General features: G+C 43.5%; 1 protein-coding gene across 2 annotated transcripts in view; it reads right to left on the minus strand.

Annotated features, from left to right (window-relative positions):
- Positions 1-23,575, minus strand: part of COL5A2 (collagen type V alpha 2 chain) — a 170,176-nt gene that overhangs the window by 71,237 nt on the left and 75,364 nt on the right. For both annotated transcript variants that reach the window (XM_077917254.1, XM_077917251.1), the window contains 9 exons: positions 22,153-22,166; positions 21,307-21,339; positions 19,426-19,458; positions 17,636-17,689; positions 12,421-12,528; positions 6,707-6,784; positions 2,778-2,822; positions 1,622-1,675; positions 1,290-1,343 (listed from right to left, as the gene is read on the minus strand). In XM_077917254.1, the coding sequence (XP_077773380.1) occupies positions 1,290-1,343; positions 1,622-1,675; positions 2,778-2,822; positions 6,707-6,784; positions 12,421-12,528; positions 17,636-17,689; positions 19,426-19,458; positions 21,307-21,339; positions 22,153-22,166 (473 nt within the window). The remainder of the gene's footprint in view (positions 1-1,289; positions 1,344-1,621; positions 1,676-2,777; positions 2,823-6,706; positions 6,785-12,420; positions 12,529-17,635; positions 17,690-19,425; positions 19,459-21,306; positions 21,340-22,152; positions 22,167-23,575) is intronic.

Below are 23,575 nucleotides of genomic sequence, written 5' to 3' on the forward strand. Positions count from 1 at the left end.
TTCCCAAAGCCCAGCTTAAGGCAGCACCACAAATGGCCTTGCACAGGGCAGCATATTACCAAGGACCACCCCAGGGGTGGAGAGAAGGCAGGAAATGGCAGCCCTGTGCTTGGTGCTTCCCAAATCATTGAGCATAGGGTTGGCACCAGTTCCCAATTGCCCAGCAGCCAGCTGGCTGTAAGGTGCTTGAGGACCCAGTGTGAGTGGGGCAAACCACCTGCCAATCATGTGGTGTCATAATGATGTCATATGATTGAGAGGCGGATTGCCCCACTCACCTGCAGGATGGAGTCAAATCTCTGTTGGAATCCATGTTCTGGCAGATTAATGCAAGCTGTTGCCCTATGTAACAGTTGGTGATGGTAAGGGATGGTTGGAAAATGTAATTGAAATGGTCTTGAAACTGAGTCTCCATAGCGGGCTGTAACAATGGTGACTGCACTCATACGCCCAGTTTTATCAACCCCATCTATTTATAGCAGCCCCTGAGCCATTGCCCTCTACTGAGGAGGGTTTTCAAATTCTCGGGACCAGCAAGGAGGTGTCAGCGGGTAGCAGGCATCAGCACAAATTGGGAGCCATACATTGCACAAGTGGAAGTGCTTTCTGCTAGCAAAAAGGCATCTTTGGAGATGTCCCCTTTTTATATAACTGAGCATAAATCCACGTTTAGCATTCTGTGTATCAATATTGAAGGAATCCAGCTTACAATGAAAAATGAAAGATAAGTTTCTAGTCCATATGTATGCAAAGGTCACTTTGTAAATAGCAAGTGTTGCCCACAGGTTGATGATACAGTGGTACCTCAGTTTTCAAGCATCTCGGAAGCCGAACATTTCAGTTTTTGAACGCCAAAAACCCAGAAGTGATTGCTTCTGTTCTCGAACGCTTTTCAGAAGTTGAATGGCTTCTGCGGAGGTTCCCCCCCCCCCCCAGTTTTCTCCATTGAAATTGCAGGCTGCCCTTTGCGCCTTGGTTTTCAAATGTTTCAGAAGTCAAATGGTCCTCTGGAACGGATTATGTTCGAAAACCGAGGTGCCACAGTACAAGTTTGGAGAAATGAAAAATGGCAAGTTTCAAATTTTTCTAGTCATCTACCAGTAACCTGTGTGCATGGAAGAATCACTGATTCCCTCTTCTGTAGCACCCATGCCACTCAAAAGCTGCTCTATGGAGTTCCTCACTCTCTAAAGCCAGTTTTTGGGAGTACAGTAGATTACACGTGATGCCATAATGCTGCCATTAGCATACCATTGGCAAATCTGAAAGGTGAGCATTTTGAAACTTACATCTTCGCCAGGTTTCCCCGGAGGACCTTCTGGACCACGAACACCAGCTGGCCCCTAGCAAGATAAAAGATGCACTCTTAAATTAACAAATTAAACAATTCCGGGGATGGGTTGGGGAGAGGAATAGATTGCTCCCTCATAAAATCAGAACAACCGGAAAACTTAAACAATAAGCAAAGCTTTACTGTCTTGAGAGGAAATGTTTCCCCAAATTTGGTTCACATAACTGCCACATAAGTGGTGCCACCACCAGAACTTACAACACCTCATTTCATTGCATTCTCTCCCTACCCCCTTAAAATTTGGGTAGGTAGAAGTATCATTGACCTTACCATTGGCCCAGGATCTCCATGTTCACCTGGAGGGCCAGAGGGGCCCGGAGCACCCTAAAACAGAAAAAATATACATTCAGAATTGGGGAAATCTATTAGACAAGGAAATACATGATGTGAAATATCTTGCATTGTCTATGAATCTATTTCCAACTCATATAAATTTTTATAATGCTTATAAACAGATCTTGGGGTGGTCCACGTCTTGACAGATGACTGCTTGGAGAAGCCGTGGAAGTTACTCTTGGCTTCTTGAAGGGAGAGGCAACAATATGAGCACAGCAGCAAGTAACTGTACATGACAACAAGGATCGTTTCCAGTAATGAGAAAACTAGCAGCCGATACTTTTATCATTATCCAAAGGATGTCACTGATAAAATTTGGGCAGTAATGGAGCAGGGATTAGGCAAAGCAGTTCTACTGAAGAAATCCCTTTCCATTAACTTTGATTAACTTATTGGGGGTTGCAGTGTCCCTAAAAGTCTTCTTGTTTACACAACAGCTGTCAAAGGACCGCTGTTCTTTGACACAATATTGTTGATATAATAGCTGTCAAAGAACCACTGTTCTTTATTAAAGGAGTAAGCCACAGTAAGTCTTGAGCTCACACATTCTCCCCTCAGGTTGGAAGCTTTCACTTCATTATTATTATTATTATTTTAAATTTAACTGCAGCTTGATATTAAGTGCCTATATAGGGAAGTTTGAAATGTTCGATGTTCCATTGTGTTTGTAATACATTGTTGAGAGCTGCCCAGAGTGGCAGTCAGATTAGTGGCATATAAATAATAAAATGTTTGTCGTTGTTGTTGTTTACAAACATAGACAAACGGTGGCTAATCTTAGCAAAGGTTTACCAAAACAAGCCAAATTCATAATATGAGTTAGGAATTTCCTTGCTTCAACTAACCATAGTTAACAGAAGTTAAGAGTTCAGATGCAGTGCAGCGGTAGAAAGAAAGAAAGAAAGAAAGAAAGAAAGAAAGAAAGAAAGAAAGAAAGAAGGAAGGAAATTCAATTTCCAGACAGTTTATTGGGAGTGGGAGATAACACATTCCTAAAGTTGACTGTAACACACTAATGCAAATGATAAATCATTGTCTATTATTTTCCCCAAATGCCACCAATTATACTTTTAATTATCAAACCACTTACAGGTTGTCCCTGCAGACCTTGAGGCCCACGTGGACCCACAGGACCCTGTGGGAGAAAACAAACCTTTGTTAAACATATGGGCTTAAAAGAAAGGAATCAAATGCTTTACAGTATGACATGCAAAGCATCCTGCTATATGTGCTCTGTTTCATAAAAGATAAACTGATAAACCTGGGCTTGATCTGTAGTACTAAAGGTGATAACTTATATGGCTGAATGTTCCTCAATACTAGGGTTGCCAGCCATCCTGTATAATAGTTTGTCCTGTACAGTGGTACCTCGGGTTACATACGCTTCAGGTTACACACTCCACTAAGCCAGAAATAGTGCTTCAGGTTAAGAACTTTGCTTCAGGATAAGAACAGAAATCGGGCTCCGGCGGCGCGGCGGCAGTAGGAGGCCCCATCAGCTAAAGTGGTGCTTCAGGTTAAGTACGGACCTCCAGAACGAATTAAGTACTTAACCCGAGGTACCACTGTATTTCCATTTTGCTAATTCATTTTCTCTCTCTCTTTTTCTCATCCCCTCAAATACTTTGAAGCCAAAATCCGGGATGCCATTTGTGTGTGTGTGTGTCATGAGAGCATGGTGGCCATTGTGGTTGTCATGATCACGCACCATTTCACACCGCATGTCCCCCCCCCCCCAAAAAAAAGTGTTTTATCACAAATGTGTGTTTGGGGGCACGGTGTAAAATCACAGCCCTGAAAAAGTGCTTTTCCAGTGGGAAATTGCATCATGAAATTGCATGAGATCATGGTAAACAAAATGGCTGACGTGCTCTCACAATAAAAAATGGGATTTCCCAGTCACTTGCAGGATATGCAGTTGCCCCCCCCCCCATCCCCGTCCTGTCCTTTATTTTCCCAGACCAAAGGTGGCAACCCTACTCCAAACCAAAAAAATCCAGTATAAGGAAAACTAGGGATGGACTGATCAGTCTTTTTCTGAGCTATGTAAGTTTTCACTTATGCTCCTTCATAAATCTGTTCAACATCATTGCCACATCAATCTGCAGATATGGTTGTTTTACAAAATATGCACTTTTTGTGCTGAAAGGCACATTTCCAGCCACAACCTAAAACATGCATTTTGATACCATTTTGACCTAAAATAATGCATTTTATGCCCATTTTGGTACTTTTTCTTAGCTGAAACATAGGGAGCTAGTTTATATTAAGTCAGATCACTGAGCTATCTAGCTCTGTATGGACAACACTGATGGGCATCATTTTACCAGAGTTCCTAGTCCTACATAACACCGAGACAATATAACATTGGTCTTGAAAGACCTACATTGGCTCCCAGTACATTTCCGAACACAATTCAAAGTGTTAGGGGTTGACCTTTAAAGCCCTAAACAGCCTTGGCCCAGTATACCTGAAGGAGCGTCTCCACCCCCATCGTTCTGCCCGGACGCTGAGGTCCAGCACCGAGGGCCTTTTGGTGGTTCCCTCATTGCGAGAAGCCAAGTTACAGGGAACCAGGTAGAGGGACTTCTTGGTAGTGGTGCCTTTCCATCAGATGTCAAAGAGGAACACCCTCCCATAGATGTCAAATAGATAAACAACTATCTGATGTTTGGAAGACATCTGAAGACAGCCCTGTTTAGGGAAGTTTTTAATGACTGATGTTTTAATGTATTTTTAATCTTTGTTGGAGGCCACCCAGAGTGGCTAGGGAGGCCCGGCCAGATGGATGGGGTATAAATAATGAATTATTATAAATTATTATTATTATACCTAGAGATGCAAGAGATAGAACCTGGGACCTTTTGCATACAAAGCAAGTGCTCTACCATTGAGCTATGGCCCTTCGCCAAATGCATTGCAAAATTCAGAAAAGTTCCGAAAACCACGAATAAGAGTGTTCTACTTCAAGAAGTAAAAATCAGATCAGTTTTAAAATATGGACAAAACAAAATCTTCAAGCATCCCTATAAATAAGCAAGTAAAAGAGAAATGTGCTAACATAGCTTTCTTGGTGGTATTCTAGTTTTCCTTTTTTAAAATAATATTTTTTATTAATTTTTGAGCATATTAATTGTCATACATAGCACAAAATTTCACATCTTATACAATCTTTTTGGACTTCCATCACCTCTGATGATCCCCCATTTTTATCATTTCTTCTGCATTTCTTAAATTCATATTGCCTTTAATTATCTTAACTAACATCTTCCTTTTTATCCAATTATGCAATAATTCAAATTATTCACCTCACAAAACTTCTTGCAAACCTACAAATGTAATCTGGTCATCACAATTAATTTTCAAATAGTCTGTAAATTTACACCAATCTTCTGTGAATTGGTATCCTAGTTTTCTATGTGGATTGATTTTGAAAAATTATGTATTTATTGGTATAGAGGAACACTGCTGTATGTCACAAGTTACCACCTCAGTAAAAATGGTCAGAAATGTTACCTGTAAGTAACATATTGACAAATGGCATTAAAGAAGAGAAAAAAATAAGAGATTAGAATGTTCAACCTATTTTTGAAATTATTTATAAAAGATATGATATAAAATGAAAAAGATCTATTTATATAAAATACACACAGAAAAAATAGCACACTAATTAACAGGGTGATCCTATCCATGTCTACTTTACCTTTTACCTACTCACAAGAAAGCTCAATTTAGTTCAATGGTGCTTATTCCCAGATAAGTAGGATTGCAAGCTTTTAGACCACTAACCACTAATAACTCCTAATTTCTCTCATAAAGGTCTTTAATTTGAAATACACTAAATGGAGGGAGAGAAAGAAAAAAATATATAACTAAAGCTTGTTCATGAACATCTACATGAGGGAATCTAGCTTTCTAGGCCCTTATAAACAGCTCCTCCTGTTCAGTATCTGAACAAACCACATTTTTTCTGATATAGTGGTGCCTCGCAAGACGAAATTAATTCGTTCCGCGAGTTTTGTATTAACACTGTATTAACGGTGTTAAGAAAAAGGAAACAAACTTGCAAGACGTTTACGTCTTGCAAAGCAAGCCCATAGGGAAAACCGTCTTGCGAAGCAGCTCAAAAAACAAAAAACCCTTTCGTCTAGCGAGTTTTTTGTCTTGCGAGGCATTCGTCTTGCGAGGTACCACTGTACCACTCCTCTGTAGACAGAGCGTTAGTTGTTTCCCAGTATTTAGCTATTAGTAATCTAAGCAGATATTTAACATTTTCTTGTTTTACAAATGCTTGTACGTCATTCAGTGAAGCCATTCTGGGTGTCAAAACACACACCCGTGCCCATAAAAACATCTCACACAGTACAACTCACACAGTGGAGCTGATGTTCAAGAAGAGCCAGTCAAAAGCTTGGCTGGGGACACAGAGCTTTGAACTGTGACCCATAAATAACACATTTATTCTAGTAATTAAAAACGCAACAGGAGACTCAACAGCAACAAAAGCAGGCAGAGGTGTAGGACCCAGATGTATAATGAGTAGTAATAGCAAACCTCAGCGGAATAAGAAAAGAGGGAATTCATTGATTTCAATGAGTATAATCTGAGTACGGTGGTACCTTGGTTCTCGAACGGCTTAGTTGTTGAACAAATCGGCTCCCAAATGCCACAAACCTGGAAGTAAGTGTTCCAGTTTGCAAACGTTTTTTGGAAGCCGAACATTTGACATGGCTTCCACTTGAGTGCAGGAAGCTCCTGCAGCCAATCAGAAGCCGCGCCTTGGTTTTCAAACGATTTCAGGAGTCGAACGGACTCACAGAACAGATTTCGTTCGAGAACCAAGGTACCACTGTATAATTTAGTTGGATATCATCCATTGTATCCTATGTTGTCTTGCTAGCTGGCTGTTGTTTTAAAAATTCTTCTTATTGGCTAGCTCAGCTGCTTCGCTTTGAAAATGGAAAGGCGGGATAGAAATCCTGTAGCCAACAAATATACAGATAAATAAAACATTCTTACCACTGCTCCTGGCATGAACCCCATTTGGCCAGCAAGCCCAGACTTTTCATCCAGTCCTGCCATCTGAGATGTAAATGGCTGCAATCATAAGAAGGATAACCATTAACCTCAAGGTAAATCCAGAAAGATGTGGGTGGTGTGTTGTTGTTGTTTTGCAAGGTCAGGGGTATGTGTGCAGGTATGAATGATAAAAAAACCCACAACAATTTATTTATAACCCACCCTTCACCCCATGGTGGGTCACAACATTAAAAACAATTTAAAACAATTTGCAGCCATAAAAGTAAAGCGAGGTACTCGAGAAACCCATCCCTGCACACTTACAAGCCTTTAAGTTCCATTTAACTCAGTAGGACTTATTTCTGATTAAGCAAGTCTAGGATTTCACTGCAAATCTTACAGTCATTAGGAGTGAACTGTTTGCTAGGTTGTTGGGGTTTTTTGCCACTGGTCTTTTTGAGCTGAGATTCGGACCGGGGCTTCTGCCCCCGCCCTGCCCCCAATCCTCACAACTAAATGTTGAACTCACCATACTGTGATTCCTGTATCATTTATCACCAGGCTTCCCCAACCAGGTGCTCCCCAGATGGTGTTGGATTCCAGCTCCCATCATCCCTGACCATCGGACATGCTGGTTAGATCTGGAGTCTAACAACACCGAGGAAGGGGAAGGCTGCATTGCTTCAAATTGTACTGACGCCTGAGTAGCTCAATTGGTTAGAGCAGGGTGCTGATAACACCAAGGTTACAAATTCGATCCCTGTATTGGACAGCTGCATATTCCTGCATATTCCTGTGCCACAGGGGGTTGGACTAGATGACCCTACAACTCTACAGTTCTTTGATTCTATTATTCCTTGAGTCTTACAGACCTCTGGACAGCAGCCTCAACTTTGTAAAGTTAAGGTTTTCCTTAAGCTCATCAATTCCAAAGTCCATTAATCATTTGCCTTCAAAATTCATTCTGCCCTCACCTGCATTTCATTTGTTTCCAAAGGTATGCCAGGTTTAATTAAAAGGAAAATGCCTTATCCTCACGTTGAGCTCTGGGAGTCAAGAGTTTGAAAAATGAGCATGAATTGAATTATCCCAGGCTCTGCTTATTTTTTTAAAAAACTTACCCTGTTATCTCCCAAGCCCATGAGAATGATAGCCCTGTTCCCTCTCAAGGATGTCACACACGCCATGATCAAGAATAATTTCAAACTTGATTAAAAAGGAATAATTTATAATTAAACCAGCACTGATTAAACTTTCTGCACGTCACAAGAGGCTGGGGTAAATATCAATGTATGTAAATATTTAAGGCTGTCATCCCGTACACACTTACCAGGGAGTAAGCCCTACTGAACTCAGTGGGACTTACTTCTGAGTAGAAGTGTAAAGGATTGCTCTGTAAATCACTGTTTGTTACCCTCACACTCTGGCACTACAAAGCTGCTGTCAATCTGGATTTTCTGATTGACACCATGCTCATGAGGTTTCACCTAGGAGCAAAACACATCATTCTTTTTAAGCAGAATAGATGGCACAATGGATGCCAGACCAAAAATAAATAAATCTCCAGACATATAAGGAAACTAGCGTTTCCGTCTCAGAAATGATAATTTTCTGAAGTACCATATTTTTCTGTGTGTAAGACTAGCTTTTTTTACCCAAAAATGAGGTTCAAAATTTAGGCTCTTTTATATACGGGTAGTGCTAAGGGGGGACGTGCGAATGGTTTTTTGGCACGGGGCCCAAGATTGTAAGCAGTGATTGGCCGCTGGATTGTTGGGGGAGGGTGCCGAAAATCGCTCACCCTCCAGAACGCAGCACACAACCGCTCGTGTCGCTTACAATTGCCACTTAAAATCTCGGGCTCACACTTCGTTCTGATGGGTGAGCGATTTTCGGCATTTCCACACCCCCCCCCCAACAATCAAGCAGCCAATCGCCGCTTAAAAACTCAGGCTTACGTCGCAGAAACCAACCTATCAGCTCCCCGTTTGTCACCAGTGGCAACCAATCACGCTCCCGCTTGCTGCGACAAGGGCAGCTGTCTATTGGCTGCCGCAGCGGCAAACAGAAGGGCTAATGGCGGCGATCAGGCAGCTATGACGTAAGCGGTTGTGTGCTGCGTTCCAGCGGGTGAGCGATTTTCGGGATTCCCCCTTCCCACAACAATCAAGCAGCCAACGCCAAAAATCACTCACCCGCTGGAACAAAGTGCGAGCCCAAGATTGTAAACGGCAATTGTAAGCAACACGAGTGGTTGTGTGCTGCGTTCTGGCGGGTGAGCAATTTTCAGCATTCCCCCAAAATAATCTGTAAGGGTATCAGGGGGTTGCTCGAGAGCAATCAGGCAAATGCCTCCCTGGTCTGTTGTAAAGCCTTGTTATTGGTGCCAAAAAAAACCTTCACCATGCAGAGCGCCACTATTCCGTGGCTTGCTCATTCACTGGCAGAATCTGAGAGTGGGCGGTCCTTAAACCTTCCCCAGCATAGTAGTTTATTGATGCCCAGCCTGCGCTTCCCCTCTCTGCGCAGAAGCCTACTGCGCAAGGAGGGCGTGGGTAACGGAGGACCTCTCTCCTCCCCTCTTTGCTCAGGCAAGGTGTCCTGGCACCGCCTCGCCTCCTCCGAGCCCTGAAGCTCCTCTCCACTGGAGGCGTGGTTACTCTCCTCCACTGCTTCCCACGATCTTTGAGGGCTCTCTGTAATCCATCCGGCTTTCCCCCTCTTGCCCCTGAGTCGATGGCAGTTCCCTGACATAATCCTCCCCAAAAGCTCAAACTCCCCCCCCCCCATTTTATAAATTTTGAGGCCCCCAAAATAGGGGGCGTCTTATAGATGGGGGCATCTTATAGACGGAAAAATACAGTACATGAGAGGTCAGGTCATTGTCATGCCTCATACCACTTTGAATTGCTGCCTCTAACGCATCCTAGTTTCAGCCCTTGGGAATTATGAAGAGGAACGATAATCATTGGAGGGAAATAGTTGCAGCAATGCCCATGGACATTTTGGGTTTCCCCCGATCTTAAGTTTCTGCCAATGTTCCATACTGGGATGAGATACAAAGCAACGAACTCTTCATGGCTAGGTTTTGATGGTCGATCTGTGGGGGAATAGAGCTTTGGAGAGCATGGCAAACCTCTGGGGTTGGTCCCGATATGCACTGCCCCCCCCCACCTTCCACCAAACATCTAGGGTAATCGTTTAAAGTAGATAGCATGAGAGTCCCAATGCATGCAAGCCTAATTTATGCAATTCTTTTCCTTTATACAGTGGTGCCCCGCAAGACGAATGCCTCGCAAGATGGAAAACCCGCTAGACGAAAGGGTTTTCCGTTTTTGAGTTGCTTCGCAAGACGAAAACGTCTTGCAAGTCTTGCGGAATTTTTTTTGCTCCCCCCCCCTTTTTTCTAAGGTGCTAAGCCGCTAATAGCCTTTTAGCAGCTAAGCCGCTAAGCCTTTAATAGCCGCTAAGCCACTAAACCGCTAATAGTGCTAATCCGCTAATAGGGTTGCTTCGCAAGACGAAAAAACCGCTAGACGAAGAGAATTGCGGAACGGATTCTTTTCGTCTTGTGAGGCACCACTGTATATGAAAAAGTGGGAAAGTTCCCCTAATCTGATGAGTTATGCAGAGTTGGCAAAGTTGACATATAAATTACATGAGAAGGACAATTGTGACTCCAAGGAGGAATGGGAACTTTTTACAAACTATCTAAAAAAAACCCCAAAATGACTTGGACTCCTTGGCAGGTTTTGAATAAACACCCACAAATTTATTAATAGAATATGTGACAGATAAGGTAATGATATGTACAACTTTTTACATGCAGAGAATAATGTGTGCAAAGAAATCAGAGAGGGGAGCTGAGGGAAGTCTTTGGTGGGGGGAGAGGGAGGGATGGGGGGAATAAAAATGGATAAAAAAATGTAATTGGTTATTTTGATTGATAATTTGTTTTGTTGCAATTGTTTTTTTTTAAAAAAGTTCACCTAGGATAGACCTGCATTTCCACAGATTTCTGTATAGATTCTTGCCTCACGTATTACCTCAGGCATGTTTTCCGCAACCATCAAATCTGACAAGTTGCCTAGGATTTCGTTTGTTTTACCTCAGGAATCTGACATTTACATAGAAATCTTGTCACAGAAATTATAATTCTAAGGTACAACTAGGACTTACAAAAGAATTAAGCAGTGCCCACTGTCAAATCGCATATTTAGTTGACCAAGATAATTATGCAACATATAAAGTATCTTTCTATAGGGTTGCCATATTTCAAAAAGTAAAAACCAGGATGCACCAAGAGCTGTTGAGCTTTTCTTAGACCAGGCATGTCCAAAGTCCGATTCAGGGGCCTAATCCGGCCCGTGGGTCGATTTAATCCGTCCCCTGTGGCAGTATATGTAACTTTGGGGTAAAATCGTAAAAAAAGCTCAACAATTTCAATCCTAAAAACCCCCAACAACTTTGGTCAGCCCTCACGCATGTTCACTTCATCAACTCTGGCCCTCTTTGAAAAAAGTTTCAACACCCCTGTTTTAGACAATTCCCAGATTGGTTGAGATTTCTTTCACAAAAAAGCCTAGAAAATGTGATTATTCAATTGACTTGCCTAAGATCCTGGACCAAGCGTCACATTTCTGAAATCCAGCCCCCACCCCCCGGCAATTCCGCCTTTGAAATCCTGGTAAAATCCAGACATATGGCAGCCCTACTTTATATGCAGAGATGTCACAAATATGTGCAGCCTGAGTCTTAGACTGCAGGTCACTTGGTTCAGGGCATATTGTTGGCCTCGCTGTCGTAAGCCGCCTTGAGCACAATTTTTTTGTTGAAAGGCGGCATGCAAACAAAAAGATGACGACAATGACGATGCATACAAGTGTATAAAAATGTTTATACGTACTGTAGAATCATGATGCAGAAATATAGTAATGCTTTTATACATATTATACATAAAATATGCATATTTTGTGATAATTTTGCAGAGTTGTTGTTTTTTTAATGCACATAACTGGCCATTTGATGCAAGAGCTATCTGGTGCAAGCAAAGGTTGATCAAATTGGAAGTGCCAATTTAAAATGGATTCCTCCTCCACTCCTAGCTACCTTCACTTTGTGTGAGATTTGGCTGAGGCAGCTTCCCAGCAGACAAAACTGAACCTTCAACTATTCTCCCTCTTTCTCTTTAAATTGCACAGTCATTTATTTCAGTTAATAAAGCTGAAAAAAATTCTAAGTGCATCAATATCCAAATAAATAAATTCCCTGATTTCCTATTTCAATATTTCACCTTTTGAGTCCAGATGATTAAAAAAAACAACCAGTCTTTGGCTGGAGAGCAAGTGGCATGAAACATCAACACTATGGACTCAGCTACGTTAGTCAAAAAATAATCTTTCGAATTCGTTATGAACATGCAATACCAGATGGCAGCAGAGAGCAAAGAAAAAAAAACTATACGGTTTTTACATGGCATTTTCCCCCTTTTGTCATAACAATTTAATTTCTCACTTATTTATAGCGTTTCCCCCCCTGTGTGTGGATCCACCCTATGTCTCCATCCAAAGGCAAGATTAAACTGAAACCAACCGAAAATTCAAAACATTTCTACATTTATGGTGTAAGTTTGAAATCCTGAAGTTCAAACATCAGCCTGCACGCTGCTACCCTGAGTTTCTCTTCTTATAGTGCCCACGACAAACGTCACTTACTCTGCCCACTCCATCTGGCCCTGTGGATGGTTGACCGGGAGGCCCAGGGTCGCCAGGTTGTCCAGGTATACCAGGTTCCCCATCTATTCCTGGAGGACCACGTGCACCCTAAAAAGAGAAGTAGTAAAAATCAGGACAGGTATTTGCAGAACATAAACAGACCAACAAAGCTAAGTGAACCCTTCTTGTTACTGAAGGTACCTAGGCAACGACAGCAGTATGGCCACAACTCCAGAAGTTTCAACCCTCACATGGAGTCTGTTGGAATATTCTAGAAGGCACTTGAACAAGCTGCTAGGCAACAGAAAATTCCCCCAGCAACAGGTGCCTTTATTAGGTCATGTAATCCATTAAGGCTAAATGAGCACGTGAGTAAGTCAGCATTAGGTCTCTGGCCGAATGGCTAAAAGAGAAAAAGCATTATGTTGCTTTATTTGTTTTTCAGCTATTTATTAATGACCAGTGTAAAGTTTTGCAAATAATAAAGACTCTGAGAAACAGAACCAAATGGTGTTTATTCCTGTATTGGGAATTTCACTGAGAGCTGGAATACTGCTGCTGCTGCTGCTGTTGTAAAAAAAAGGAAAAGATGCAGAAAAGCTTTTCTGTAAAAGGAACTCTGCTGCAGAAAGAAATGAAAACTCACAAATAGATGCTCACACACCAACAGAGTCAACTTCACTGCACCACAGCTTTCCCACCAGCCTTAAGATGGGAGCTGTAACATTTGAAACGGCTATTAAATTATTAGATAACGTCCATTCTCACACAGATCCCATTCATTCCAGGATAACCTGGCAAAACAATCTACTTTTGGGCTGAACATTTCCACCCATGGTTTCTTTTTAAAAGCCAGAAACATCAAACAGCCGATTATGACTTCGATACCATTTCCCCGCTTCTCCTAGAAGGATTTCTGAACTAAGAACCAAGGGTGGCATCCAGTTCTTTCTGTCTGCTGGTGGAAGGAATTTGTCAGTGGAAAGGGGGGTGGGAGACAATATTCACCAATTCCCGCTCTCCTTTCCAGCCCTTTATAAAAGGTAAAGGTAAAGGGACCCCTGACCATTAGGTCCAGTCGTGGCTGACTCTCGAGTTGCAGCGCTCATCTCACTTTATTGGCCGAGGGAGCCGGCATACAGCTTCTGGGTCATGTGGCCAGCATGACTAAGCCGCTTCTGGCAAACCAGAGCAGCGCACAGAAACGGCATTTACCTTCCCGCTGGAGTGGTACCTATTTATCTACTTGTACTTTGATGTGCTTTTGAACTGCTAGGTTGGCAGGAGCAGGGACAGAGCAATGGGAGCTCACCCCGTCGCAGGGATTTGAACCGCCAACCTTCTAATCGGCAAGTCCTAGGCTCTGTGGTTTATCCCACAGCACCACCAGCCCTTTATACCTCCCTCTAAATCTTCTTCATAGGGTTAAGGCACCCTCCGAAACAAATTTAGGGAGCTCTTTAGGGCTCAGTCGGCACAAACAGCAATTCAGGTTTTCCCCAGATTGTCATTTACTCCACTCTATCATTTTTCACTCACACTGGTGCAAATTGAGAGGAACCTCTTGGGTTCCATGGCACACGGTTCAAGATTTATAACAACATAATTCCGCACAATGGCTTCTTTTTCAGCACAAGGCATATAGCCAAACAGGCTGTTTGGATGACAGTGAGGCAGGGGAGGAATGAGGAAAACAGAAGAAATATTTCATGGAGCTGTCTGGAATAAAATCTGTGGTGACTCATCTGAGGTAACCTCATGCACTTCATAGCCTTGTTCATTTGCGACAGGGCTCTGCCATTTTGACTTTGAATGGATGAGTCACGTAGTAGCTGAGTATGAAAGACCAGGAGGAGAATAAATAAGTGCTTCCTAGCAAGCATCTTCAATAGGAAGGGATGGCCTTTTGATATGAACTACAGATGTGCTTCCTCTTCATGTTTTTCACCTCATCTTCCTCTCACCTGCAGCATATTTTATGCTTGGGGGTTTTTTTAATTAAAAAAAACTAGGAATATAGAAATATTGCTGACAGGTGAGAGATTCTAACTCAAGAAGAAGGTAGGCTCCCACAGATGAAATGAAACATCAAATGGAGGCTTCTGAAGGAGCCATTGTTCAGTGTTAACTATTGAGATTGAGAGGCCAGCCAAAATAACATCACCACAACAGAAATCTGAGGCATTCTGAAACTTGCAGTGGTCATACTGTGTACCATCTTTTGATTATAACAAAACAAAACTGAACATTGGTTTTCTAAATATTGTTATAGGTTGGGGGGGGGGCTAAATTCTAGAAATTAATAAATGGCAAGATTTTGATTATTTGAAATGTGAAGGGAGAAATACCAGTTTCAGAGCTAGCCTAAGCAAAAATGACCCAGCCAAGCAAGGGCCGTTAAGAAACAATACAGAACCACTGAGGGCTATTGGCAATGCAAGAGAACTGTCTTCCTCCCTTGTCCTGAGGTGTGAAGAGAGGCTGGGGATTTGGAAGGCTGCCAGGGTAACTGGGTATGGGGCGGGGAAAAATAGCTTTTAGATCAAGGTGTGGTGGGAAGAAGAAGGGGGAGAGAAAAGATTAGGATCCATGTTGGGTAGGCTGGATGAAGGCTGGCTGGGAGAGATGCCTTGGACTCCAGGGCTGCACTGCTGTGGGGGAACAAGCCCTTCTTGAAACAACCATGCTGTAAAATCTGGACTTCCTCCCTACAGACTGAAGGTGTAATTAGGTGAATAAACCATATTTCTTAAAGCTACGACAGTCTCCGCCGTGTCTCAATTCTCCAAAGGAACACAGACCCTGGGTGAGTGCCTGGAACCCCCTGGTATCTTGCTACTGCTCATCTGGTGTCTACCATCCTCCTCCCACCAGCCTCTAAGCATTCATTCAGAAAATCTGAAAAAAGCTTGCAGGTTCTCTGTGCAACCCCGTGCAACCTATGGTGCTACAATTCTCTGATGCTCCAATAAATCGAGGTTGGTTCAAATCCGCTTCCCCTCCCCTCCACATCTTCATCATATCCACAGTTATTGTTGTGTGAAGAGGGCTTAGGTGTTCCCTCGCTGGAGCCAGCAAGTTTGGTGTTAGTATTCTCCGAGAAATGTCCCATCTCTAAAGAATTTATCAAGTGCAGGTTATCTGAAGCATAGACTGCACTTTATTTCCTTATGACTACAGGGGTCTTCACACGTTTCATTCAACGAGTGTACAGTTTCCCTACCTGTATGTACACCACAAATCAACAAGTGTACAGTCTTTCACACAAGCACTTGCACGCGTGAAGAGACAACTTGTGCTTGCATTCAGTGGAACGTGCGAACAAGCCTAAATTCCTTCTATTTCAGGACGATATCACGGGGTATAAAGCTGAGCACCATACTAAGGGGTTAAGACTGATATCTACTCTCACCCTTAAAAAGAAGAAGAAGTTTAAAATGAAGAATATTAGAATTCCACTGCACTGGTGGATCGCTGCCTCAAAACAAAAGATTAGAGTTTTTAAAAATAAGCATTAGCTAGAGGCTAACCCTGCAGCATCTTATGTCAACTTGTCCCAAAATGCAGTGCATATTGCAATGGCGTAGTTGCCTAAGGAGAACCACGAGGTGGCACCATAACACACTATTATTCTTGCATTGCTTCCTCATTAACTCAATGCCTAAAATAGATTTGGGAAACATGACAACATAATGAAGTGCTTGCAGCCAAGGAACTGGATGGCTTGTTCAAATCAATATGTGAAATTCAACACAGAGAGACAGAGACAGTCAGTAGAGTCTTTTGGCCCTCCTTGCTCCCTTAACATCACCAACTCATAATGGTGCAACCCACAAGTGGCCAAAGGAATTCCCTTTCTCTGTAACTCTTAAAGGTACACTAGCCTTGCCAAGGTCTAGACCAGGAGCGGGGAAACTTTGGTCCTTTGGTCCAGTACAGACCTTGCTGTATTGCAACCCCCATCATACCTGGCCATGTTTGCTTGGTCTGATGGGAGTTGGAGTTCAGCAGCATTTGGAGGGCCATAGGCTCCTCACCCCAGCCTAGACAGAAGGTTTTAGCAATCCTATATCCCCTTGTTTCCTGGCCCACAGTTACCAGTCTTCCAAGACATCATTGCCTGCTTCCTTCCAGCCCATACAATACGTTCCTTCCTGATCGCAGGTCCTATGTGCTTGTGCCTCCTTCTTGCATTTCTCCTTGGCTCTGTTATTTCATCTCCACATCTCTACCACCCATTGCTTCCTCGGGACTCATCTTTTCAGCCACTGCTTCTTTCCCCAGCTTTCTTTTTTAGTCATCCCGCCGATTAGTCATCTTCCCTAGCATTCCTTTCTCTCTACCCCCACCACCAGCACCACCACCACATCACCACCATGACCTTAAAGCTCTGCAAGGTTTTTCCAGAGGCCTGTCTCTCATTAACTCTTTCCCTGTCTTCATCAAGCCTCCGTCTGCTCCTCTTTCCTCCGGCTCCTATACTCCCAGTTCATTGTTTATTCTGTAGCTCTCCTTCAGACAGCTTGCCTCTGAACTCAATGCCCCTTATCTTTCCTATCCGCTGTGTCCTAATCCTAGCCTGTCCCACAAAGCTGCCCCTGTCTGAAGCAGGAGTAGTCAGTGTGGGGCCCTGTTGTTGTTGGACTACAACTCCCAACACCCCAGCCAGCCATAGAATCATAGACTCCTCCCCACAGCTGTACCTGACTGGGCTTGAACCGCCAACCTTCTGGTTATCAGCCAGATGCACTGACCCATTCCGCCACTGGGATGCTGGGAACTTTAGTTCAACAACATCTAGAGAGCATCTCATTTTCTATTTCAAAATGCAGCTCTGCAATGAAACAAGACACTAAAGGCATATTTGGCACCAAGTTGTAGAAGGCAGCTTATTTGCTTTTCATCTAGCCTTTTGTTCAAGTTCCCTTGACACTTTACCAGTAATTGATTGATCAAAGGATGGTTTCTTGACCATCACTGGGGATTTTGACTCATCCTTCTCTACTTGACTCATCCTTCTCTGTTTTGGTCTAGCTATGCAATGCATTTATATTTGCAAATAAATTTGCAAACAAACCAAGCATTACCAGATACTGTATGTATCCAGTAATCTTTCCTTCCAACAGGAGGTCAATCCGGGGTACCATGCCTGCTGCAAGTATGGAGAACATAATATATTAAATAAGGTTCTTGAAAGAATATGTTAACAACTTACAGGTCTTCCTTTTGGTCCTCTGTCTCCTCTTGGTCCTTGAGATCCTGGAGGTCCCTAGACCAACAATTAGAACTGTTAGGGACATATGCATAAATTTTGAAATAGCATAATGAGCACAGCACAGTTTGGAAGTTAAGTAATTATCTCTTTCATGAAACATGGATTCATTGTCTTGTTAACATTGAAGCTGCTCTCATTTGGCTCCATGTATCTGGGTCCTCTGTGACTGACTGCATTGCCACAGTAGTTTTCAAACTGTGTTCCATGGAGCCTTGTAAGCTTCTCAGGAGTTGGTCAGTGAGAAGTTTGGTAATAGCTGGTAAGCTTTCCTGAACAGCAGCCCACCTGGCATTACTAAACTTCTGCAGCAATATGAAGACACAGAGGAATGTTGAGTGTGTCCTCCAGGTCTTGTTCTCAGTTCAGGCAGGACAGCAGTGAATCCCTACAATCACATGAATCCCTACAATCACATGAACTGATGGTGGGTTATAAATCTGCTCCAGAATCTTCAGGCTAGAATTCTGTGGCAGATGCACAGCAGTTCCTCAGCAAAGGAGCCAACATGGAATGTCCTCTCTGAAGGCAGAGTGCTTGGAAGCCACTGCCATAAACTATGGCCCATATTCCCCTAAAAAAGTTCACTATTGAGGGTTAAAGGAAAAACACATGAAGAATTGCCCAGAGACCACTGGTTAAACATCAGGTGCATACTCTCCAACATCCCACAGAGGAAAATCAGGGCACATGAGAAAATCACGAGACTCAGGTGAGATCATGGCCCCCCCCAAATGTGCATATTTCAGGGCTGTGCTCTTGCGGGAGCCAGGTGATTCACACAAGGGTACGACCCACAAAAACAGGCATCTGTTGGGGTCACACTCTTGCGGGAGCCCAAATGAGACAACCCAAGATCCAACTGCTTCTGTAATTCTGGAATGTCCTGCTCACAGTGAGACAGTTGACAGGTATGCAGATGGGGACAAGAAGTCAGCAACCTAAAATGAACTTTACAAAGTTGTGGAACGTGTGTATAAGAAGACCCATGCTGGATCAGGCCAAGGGCCCATCTGGTCCAGAATTGTGTTCTCACAGTGGCAAACCAGATGGCTATGCGAAAACACAAGCAAGCCAACCATTCTGAGCTGCCTGACAATGTTATTTTTGCCTGCCTACTGAAAGCTATTTTTCTCCTAACCCTGGATCTGAGATCTTTCACTTCCACTCAAGGTGAGACCAAATGTTACATTCCCAATGAGTGCAATGAAACTCAGGTGGCAGCTGATGTTAGAGAAAGGCCACTTTGCAGGGTCAGAGTTGCAGGATTTGGAGCACAGAAGCATCAGGCAAGGAGAGATGGCTTAACTCGCCCTCCCCCTGGTCCTGCAACCCTACTGCTGCAACTCCCTTGTCCCTACTCCATGTTTGCAAATGCAAACACTCACACACGTCTGGAAGGGTAAACAGGCACTTGGGACCATCTAAGTACAGGGAAGCACAGGGGGGGGGCTTCCTTTCCTAAGTATTATATGTGAAGTCTAAAGTGCAGGAAGAGCAATAGGAAATGAAAACCGATTGGGAAATCTATATGAAAGACCTCATGCACAGCAACCACTAACAATCGTATAAATAAGAACTATAGCATGGCTATTCAGCATGCCCTAGAAGGCAGATGCAATAACCAACTCTGAAAGGAAGAGATCAGAACAGCTGCCAAAGATAAGAAGAAAGTGCACACTGGGAGAATATTCCACATTCTTTAAAGAATACTGGAGTTAGTGATTACTTACAGCTGGTCCGGGCCGGCCTCGAATACCTGTAACCTAAAGACAGAGAACAAGTTTAATAACAGATCACAACTTAGTGAGGTGTAGCATGCATTTTGTGGTAATGATTTGCAGCATGATCTCAGCAAGAATTCTCTCTTTGTCTGACAGACTCCATTAACATTTCCACAGATTTTCTGCAGAAGGAGCAAGAGCCGGAAATGAAAAGCCAAACACTATAAGTACGTTAAAAAGCTATCTGGCGGCTATGTATTTTCACTTCCCACACAGACACACATCTCTCAGTGCTTGGCCTTGTTAGGGACATTGTTGGCCACTGGGGCTGGGCAGGAATTTTTCCACTTGGCATATTGGCCCTGGCCCTGTGTTTTTGCCTTCCTCATAGCAATCGTCACAACTTTGTGTGGCTTTGTCTTGGATGGAGGAGAGGTTGTAGCCTCTGCCTGCCCCTCCATGGGAAAGGGGATTTCATTAAAGGGATCAATGAGGAGCTGCTTCTGTCCGGACACCCAGGCAGGGGCAAGGGCCATAGCACTCCTCAAATGGGGATCCCAGTGGGGGGACCCCTATTTGATGTAGGTCATAGCCCCTGCCCCCCCCCCCAAGGTTGGGTTAACCCTAGAATACACTCCCAGCAGATGGGCTGGATTTAAAATGGTATATTCAATGCCTAAGCCCAAACCTTCACATCTGCAATAAATAAAGTTGTGGTCTATTTGACCCATTCTTCAATTGTACACATTGTCCTGTCTGGTTATTTTACAGTCATACCTCATGTTATGTTTGCTTCATGTTACGTTTTTTCAGGTTGCGTCCCACGGCGTCCCGGAAGTACCAGAAAAGGTTACTTCTGGGTTTTGCCGCATGTGGGGCTGCCCTTGAGACTGACCCAGAAACTCCAGCGGGTGCAGAATGCACCTTACGGGGTCCTCGCTGCAAGATCACATTCATCCGGTGCTATACCAGCTGCACTGGCTCCCGGTGGGGTACAGGATCAGGTTTAAGGTGCTGGTTTTAACCTTTAAAGCCCTATACAGCCTAGGACCCTCGTACCTACGGGACCGCCTCTCCTGGTATGTCCCACAGAGGAACTTACGGTCTTCAAACAAAAACATCCTGAAGGTCCCAGTCCACAGAGAGGTTAGGCTGGCCTCAACAAGAGCCAGGGCTTTTTCGGCCGTGGCCCCAATCTGGTGGAACGCTCTGTCACAAGAGACTAGGGCCCTGCGGGACTTGACATATTTCCGCAGGTCCTGCAAGCAGAGCTGTTCCACCAGGCCTTTGGCCAAGGCATAGCCTGACCCCCTCCTTTGGTAATCCTCACAGAACTTTAGCCTAATGGTTGCCATCAATTTGAGTTGAAATAATTTTATAATGAAATTATTTTAGAATGTTGTACTATTTTATTGTTGTTAGCCGCCCTGAGCCCGGCTTCAGCTGGGGAGGGCGGGATATAAATAAACATTATTATTATTATTATTATTATTATTATTATTATTATTATTATGTGCACAAGCATTGCACTGCGCACCTGCGCAGATACGGCGCTTCAGGTTGTGGGCTTTTCATGTTGTGAACAGGCCTCCGGAACGGATCCCGTTCGCCACCAGAGGTACCACTGTACTCTATTTTACTATATCAGAGGCAAAGGGGTCACGAGGCCTTGAGACACAAGTAACTGATTACTGTATACCATTATTTGACAACTGTCATTGTTTTATCACAACCTATCTTTGGACGGGGGGTGGGGGAATCTAAGGACCAAATGATGGAACAAAAATGCCTCTGATAAATAAGTTGTTTTACATACTATGCCCCGTAAAGAGTCATGTCAGTGAAAATTAAAATGGAAACCAAAAACAAAGGAACCCTACAACAACTCACCACTGGCACAATTCCAGGTTCTCCTTTTTGACCCTGCAGGGTTGGAAACAAACGTTATTTCTGACAGCACGATAATAAGGAAGATTGTGCAGAGAAAAGGCTTTTTCAACATTCCACATAAAACACATGATGACATTATGCAAGAGGAGGGGGGGGGTCCCAAATTATTAGAAAACCTGAAAATCTCTTTTAGCATTAAATGCTAAATCAGTGCAGTTACCTAAAGCCCGGTCATGGATATGGGTGAAAGAAGCTTTGCGCTCTCTCTCTCTCTCTGGGTGTGTGTGTGTGTGTGTGTGCATTCTGGTTCTTGTATTTTCTCCCCTTCAAAATGTATCTATCTGTGCTCCACAAAGAGTACACAGTCTGGGGGCTATTTAAAGTTCCTTGAAGTTTTTTCAAATTACCATCAAAGCGCTTAGGGTGGCATTTTATGTAATGGGTTAGTAAAGGGTAAAGGGACCCCTGACCATTAGGTCCAGTCGTGGACGACTCTGGGGTTGCGGCGCTCATCTCGCTTTATTGGCCGAGGGAGCTGGCGTACAGCTTCCGGGTCATGGGGCCAGCATGACTAAGCCACTTCTGGCGAACCAGAGCAGCACACGGAAACGCCGTTTACCTTCCCGCCAGAGCGGTACCTATTTATCTACTTGCACTTTGACGTGCTTTCGAATTGCTAGGTGGGCAGGAGCAGGGACGGAGCAACGGGAGCTCACCCTGTCACAGAGATTCGAACCGCCGACCTTCTAATCGGCAAGTCCTAGGCTCTGTGGTTTAACCCACAGCGCCACCCGCGTCCCTATAATGGGTTAGTAGAGGGAGGTAAATAAAAGTGAGAATGCTTACCTTCCGTCCTCTACCTGGAAGAAAAGGAAAGAAGAGAAGAGAAATTAGCTCAGGTGGGTTCCCAGCACATGTACGGACAATGATTTCCATGCCTAAAGTTATGAGCTATATTCAGGCATTCAGAATGTGACTTTACTAAACATGCACGGAGCGGCAAATATACAGGTACGCTTTAACACCACTTTTCATCCATTTCTGTCTTCTGTGTGGTCATAGAGGCTTTTGCACGATTCAGAACCCTGGAAAAATCAGAATTCCAACATGCTCAGGGCAGCTTCCTCCATACTGCTAACAGTGATGGGAGTTGCCAGCACGTTCATGGGTTAAAAGATCGGTTGGCTGAATCAAACAGGAGACAAAAAGGCAAGCGTCTTAAGAAGTAGAGGCCTGAGGGGAGAAGGTAGGGAAGAAACACAGGCCTGAGGGGGAAACGCATGAATTTCGTTACATGGATTACGGAATAGGAGCAGCCATGGAGAAAGAAGGAAAGCCTCAGGCAAGGGCCTGAGAAAGGTCTGTGTTGCTACCAAGAAAGGAGAGAACAAAGGAGCCAAGATGCAAGGAGGGAAAATGGAAATGCAGGAGAGGAGGAATGTCACATGCAGAACTCCCCAGTCATTCTTTGGTGCACAGGTTGCTAATTTTGACAGTTGCATGAATGTGTGATTTATTGAATGAAGCTGGAAAATTGCTTAAGCCATCCTGTGGGAAGATACTTCCTATTTCAGGAATGCAGAATTTTATTTTGCTTCTATCACAGATGAAGCAACTTTGCATTTCCTGTAAATAAAACTTTTCTCTGCAAACCTTCACTCAGACCACAATCCTTTGTATGTTTAATCAAGTCCCATTGTGCTCAAAGATACTTACTTCCAAGTAAGTGTTTATAGGATTACAGACTGAATCTGCTATGTGCTGATCCTTGACAGCTTCCTTTAATGTTGATATTTTGTCTTTAAACCTAGCTGGTTGTTACATGCAATCAAAAGTTGGCCAGCAAGCACAAATAATCCAATAAATGCTTTCTAAATACTGCCTCCCCTCATCATTTTTATCGAATTTTGCAAGAGCTACAGCTGGCTGGAAACCTATTTAGCACCAGCCACTTCTAACATGCATACTAATTATAAGCAAATGCCCAGATGTGAAGTCAAGCCATAATATAATTCTTAGGCAGGTGTTGACAAATGTAGTTAAAAGCATTCAGGCAGTCTACAGCTTTGGCATCGTCTTCTTTCCGCTTGTGTGGGTGAAATTTGCAGCCTTTCGCCTGAAACCTGTGAAATGCACCCATCTGCTTATTAAAGCATGCCATATCTTGTCTTATTGCTTCATCATCCAGCAACCAGATGTACAGCTCTTGTTCATACTCCAAGTCATCAAAAGTAATCCAAATGGCAAATAGGTAAAGGGTAAAGGGACC

This window comes from Podarcis muralis, chromosome 1, assembly GCF_964188315.1.
Source record: "Podarcis muralis chromosome 1, rPodMur119.hap1.1, whole genome shotgun sequence".
NCBI lineage: Eukaryota > Metazoa > Chordata > Lepidosauria > Squamata > Lacertidae > Podarcis > Podarcis muralis.